At 50.6% G+C, this 5,223-nt stretch overlaps 1 protein-coding gene across 1 annotated transcript; it reads left to right on the top strand.

Annotated features, from left to right (window-relative positions):
• Window positions 1-791: 791 nt before the first annotated feature.
• Window positions 792-4,328, top strand: V15 (type I wool keratin intermediate filament 8c1). Its single transcript, NM_001009445.1, is given in 7 exon segments — window positions 792-1,200; window positions 1,405-1,487; window positions 1,829-1,985; window positions 2,768-2,929; window positions 3,024-3,149; window positions 3,321-3,541; window positions 4,137-4,328. Coding segments are annotated over 7 exon segments (1,242 nt in total). The 5' UTR covers window positions 792-852; the 3' UTR covers window positions 4,282-4,328.
• The last annotated feature ends 895 nt before the right edge of the window (window positions 4,329-5,223 follow it).

Genomic DNA, 5,223 nt, shown 5'->3' with positions numbered 1-5,223 from the left:
ACCCCTGGTTGGGAATATCCCCTGAAGGAGGGCAAGGCTACCCACTCCAGTATTCTTGCCAGGTGAATCCCATGGACAGAGGAGCCTGGTAGGCTACAGTCCCTAGGGTCACAAAGAGGTGGACACTATTGAAGTGATTGAGCATGCCTGCACACATACATATATCCACTCTTTTTTAGATTCTTTTCCTTTTACAGTCCTTTTGAGTGATAGGCAGGTGGCATCACACAAATAGCTGTCCATCCTTCTTGGCTGTGGCCCGAGTCGATTCTCATCCACCTCGCATCTTCTAAGGCTTGGACTCCACATCATTGAAGGATTCTGTATCATTGAAGGATTCTGTCTCAAAGCAGATGGAAAGGGAACATATTTCTGACTTAATGCAGCTTGTTCCTTGATTCAATCCTAGTCCCTCCCTGGACATGCCAGATGGGCCAGGAGGTGAATTTGATCATGGTTTTATCAGATCACGTAACACAAAAGAATGTCATTGGATGGACTAACTCCCAATTAACAAGGGCAGATCCTCGGGCTAGACTATGTGGCTTCTTTGAAAGTCTACCGCAGGACAATGATTTCATGGGTGCACAGCCTGAAGAGTAGTCTTGACTTCACAAGAAGCCAAGTAAAAAAGTTTATGGGACAAGGGACTCTTCTGAGGAAGGCCAATAACAGATTGAAGGGAAGGGCATTTGAAAAGCAGTGAAAAAATAAAAAGAAAAAAGACATTACATACTGTGTCCACACCCTCTGGGGATGGGGTATAAATGCTCCACAGAGGCAGAAGGCTCACAAGCTCCTTGGAGAACTTGGACTCTGTGTTCAGTCAGGAACCTCGCTCCCTCCAGCACCATGTCTTTCAACTTCTGCCTGCCCAACCTGAGCTTCCGCTCCAGCTGCTCCTCCAGGCCCTGCGTGCCCTCCAGCTGCTGTGGCACCACCCTGCCCGGGGCCTGCAACATCCCCGCCAATGTGGGCAGCTGCAACTGGTTCTGTGAGGGCTCCTTCAACGGCAATGAGAAGGAGACCATGCAGTTCCTGAACGACCGGCTGGCCAGCTACCTGGAGAAGGTGCGGCAGCTGGAGCGGGAGAACGCGGAGCTGGAGAGCCGCATCCTGGAGCGCAGCCAGCAGCAGGAGCCCCTCGTGTGCCCCAACTACCAGTCCTACTTCCGGACCATCGAGGAGCTCCAGCAGAAGGTGAGGGGCCTTGCAGTCATCTCTCAGCAGAGGGAGCGTCCCAGGATTCTCAATCTGGGGGAGAGAACTGTGCTTCTTACATCTAGGCCATCTTGATTCTTGCTTCCTCCTTTTACCTTCAAAATGGCTTTTTAAGCATTTTTAAAGAACTTGATGATTTCATAGTTATTTTCAGTCCTCACCCAGAAACCTCTCATTCCCCAGATCCTGTGTGCCAAGTCAGAGAATGCCAGACTGGTGGTGCAGATCGATAATGCCAAGCTGGCCGCAGATGACTTTAGGACCAAGTAAGTGGTTCAGATTTCGCATGGGTGCCCGCTCCTTTTGTTCAGTCTCTAGTGAAAGAAGAGGGTTTCCCATGGCTGACTGAACAGCAGTTAATCCATCAATCATGAAGGATTCTGCAGAGGACTGGGGGGACCAAACAAAGGAGTCACAAGAGTAGATGAGGACTCAAGTCAATTTTGGGATCAATATTGGGTCTTGACCGAGCCTCCAGCACCCTGCCTTTGTCTCCTGGGTCTACTCACTGCCGAAGGGGGAAGGCAAGGTGGTTGGGGTTATCCAAGATCATTCCTGTGAGTCTTCAGGGTCTGCCAGTTACTGCTCTGACCCTCCCCTTGTGCAGGTATGAGACGGAGCTGGGCTTGCGGCAGCTGGTGGAGTCGGACATCAACGGCCTGCGTAGGATCCTGGATGAGCTGACCCTGTGCAAGTCCGACCTGGAGGCCCAGGTGGAGTCCCTGAAAGAGGAGCTGATCTGCCTCAAGAGCAACCATGAAGAGGTGAGACCAGAGATGAGAAATGAAGAAATCTGACTCAGCCTCAGACCTAGGGCAGCTTTAGTGACTTGGGGTGGTAGAATCAGGGATAAGAATCTTTCAGATTTCTTTGAAAACACCAGAACTTCATGATGAAAGAAAACATTGCGAGATGAAACCTATCCATGTTCCCAGATAAGCTGTATCTTTCACTCAAAATTGGGGCATCACTTTCATTTCCCAGGGCACCTCCCTGGGCTTGTGATTGGCTGCTGATTTGTAGAAGTCCCAGCACTGCTCTGATCATGCCGTTCGAAGCCATCTCTCTTCCCCAAAGCCAAAATATCAGTCTTGGTGAATCAAAGTCTCTATTCTTTCAAAGTCTTGATGAAAAATGATCCAGGGTTCCTTCTCTCTCCTGGGAGGGGTCATGACAATATCTTACTTGATGGCAAGAATGGTTTGATATACATACAATGTGAAATTATACATTCAATTCTTTTTATTTATGGGGTTATCTGCAGCCAGTCTACAACCTGGGAAATCTGGGCATTTATACATCCTTGAATAGCCCCCAAGCAAACCCCTGGAAAAATTTTTTTTTAATCCAAGGATCATGACACAGTCATGGTGGGAAGGAGCTGAACACATGGAACACAGACCACTTTACCTTCTGCTGTCATAGCTGTCTCACTAGAAGTTCCTTTTCCAAGGAAATAGATGAATAGGATGTCAGCAAGCAGTGCCGTTTCTTAGGCTCCACTCTTCACTGAGGATAGTCACTCTTGCATTTTCTACATCCACAGGAAGTCAACACCCTGCGGAGCCAGCTGGGAGATCGCCTCAATGTGGAGGTGGATGCCGCCCCCACTGTGGACCTCAACCGTGTGCTCAATGAGACCAGGGCTCAGTATGAGGCCTTGGTGGAGACGAACCGCAGAGACGTGGAGGAATGGTACATCAGGCAGGTGAGTACATCAGCACGTGGTGTCTCAGGACCCTCAGCCCCTTGGGGCCCTTCAGGCGGGGTCTGATCCTGTCCTCTGCATTTTGGTGTTTCAGACTGAGGAGCTGAACAAGCAGGTGGTGTCCAGCTCAGAGCAGCTGCAGTCCTGCCAGACAGAGATCATTGAGCTGAGACGCACGGTCAATGCTCTGGAGGTGGAGCTTCAGGCCCAGCACAACCTGGTGGGTATTGATGACACTCCTGGTGAGGAGGTGAGGTTGGGGAGTCAGGGGCACTGGGATGCCCTCCAGACCACCCTCTCCTGAACTCTTGGAGCTTGTGACTTGTTTGGAGGAGATGGAGAAGCCCCTGAAGGAGCAGCTCTGTGACCTTCCTCCCCTTCCCTCTGACAGAGAGACTCCCTGGAGAACACCCTGACGGAGACGGAGGCTCGCTACAGCTGCCAGCTGAACCAGGTGCAGAGCCTGATCAGCAACGTGGAGTCACAGCTGGCAGAGATCAGGGGTGACCTGGAGCGGCAGAACCAGGAGTACCAGGTGCTCCTGGACGTGCGGGCCCGGCTGGAGTGTGAGATCAACACGTACCGGGGGCTGCTGGACAGCGAGGACTGCAAGTGAGTACTGAGCAAGTGTTTGGTGAAGTCTTGCACACATAGGCATACTTCTTAGTTGGACTCCAGACAAAGACTGCATACCTTGGAGAGGAAATTATGCCTTCACACCAGACATGCTCAAACAATGAAAAGCAAAGTGGTTAACATTAAAAAATAAAATGGCATGAATTGCTTGAGGGACAAACTGAAATTGTACAGCCAACTCTGCAGTCTACTGTGATGATATTGATATGTGATCAATGACATTTCTTACAGTTTGTAATACCATACTGTGTAGAGGGTACATTTCCACATGTTACCTCATCTGCCGCTAGAGTTACCACGAGGTCGACAGGATCAGTATTCTCATCATTCTGTGGGTGAAGGGATTGGGGCTTGAAGAAGTTTAGCGACTTATTCAAGGTCACCAGCTAGGAATGGACAGTGTTGGGAGCTGAGACCAGAGTTTCTGAGCATTGATAGTGAGCTTTGTATCAGGTGAGCCTGTGACCTTCTCTGTTATAGGTCAGGTCAAGTCCCAGTGGGCAGTCCACTCTTGCGGTCTCTCTGGTTACATCACAAGCCTCCCTCACTTTATATCTTTCCCTTTCTCCAGGCTGCCCTGCAATCCCTGTGCCACGACCAATGCATGCGGCAAGACCATCACACCCTGCATCTCCAGTCCCTGTGCTCCTGCTGCTCCCTGCACGCCCTGTGTCCCCCGCTCCCGCTGTGGGCCTTGCAACTCCTACGTGCGCTAGAGTCCAGTGGTTGCCCAAGGAGCAAGGAGACAGGGCCCAGGGTTCTGGAGCTGTGACTTGGCCCTGGTTCTTTCCAACAAATGGGTTAGAAAACACAATGTGCATGGCTGGAGCTGCCCCAGGGGGGAAATCCAGAAGCTCACCCAACCTCCTCAAGATGATCCCTGCCCACACTTTCCTTCACTGGGGACTGTTTCTTCTTGGCTTGCCCAGAGAGCCTGCCCACGTGTCAGCAACGCTCCCTTGTAACCTTCTAATAAACTCAATTTCCTTGGCAAAGTACATGCCTTTCCCATTGGTATTCATTTGTCTCATCACGCCTGTTGCTTGAGCACTCTATAAAAGGCCACTTGAAAGCAGAACCTTACATATAATGGCTTGAGTCTTGGATAGGAAAGCTGCTCCGGGGCTGGTGGACAGATGGCTGGTCCCATGGGAGAATGGGGGTGGGCAGGAAAGAGGGCAGGACAACTGCAGTGTGGCTCCATCTCCCTCAGCCGTTCTTGGATTTACTCCCTCACCCCTCCTGACCAGGATATCTCCTAGAGTTGATTGTATCTGAAACTAAAATGAAGAGGCATGAGCTGGGGGCTGGATAGAGGCTATGCAAAGCTCATCTTTTCTAAGCTGGAAGTTTTATTTATTTGTTACTGGAGTATAATTGCTTTACAATGTTGTTCAGTTCAGTTCAGTTCAGTCGCTCAGTCGTGTCCGACTCATGCCAGGCCTCCCTGTCTATCACCAGCTCCTGGAGTTCACCCAAACTTGTGTGCATCGAGTCGGCGATGCCATCCAGCCATCTCAGCCTCTGTTGTCCCCTTCTCCTCCTGCCCACAATCTCTCCCAGCATCAAAGTCTTTTCCAATGAGTCAACTCTTTGCATGAGGTGGCCAAAGAATTGGAGTTTCAGCTTCAGCATCAGTCCTTCCAATGAACACCCAG

The sequence above is a fragment of the Ovis aries genome, chromosome 11 (assembly GCF_016772045.2).
Source record: "Ovis aries strain OAR_USU_Benz2616 breed Rambouillet chromosome 11, ARS-UI_Ramb_v3.0, whole genome shotgun sequence".
Classification (NCBI taxonomy): domain Eukaryota; kingdom Metazoa; phylum Chordata; class Mammalia; order Artiodactyla; family Bovidae; genus Ovis; species Ovis aries.
Note: the sequence above shows the minus strand (reverse complement) of the source record. Positions and strands in the feature narration are given on the sequence as shown.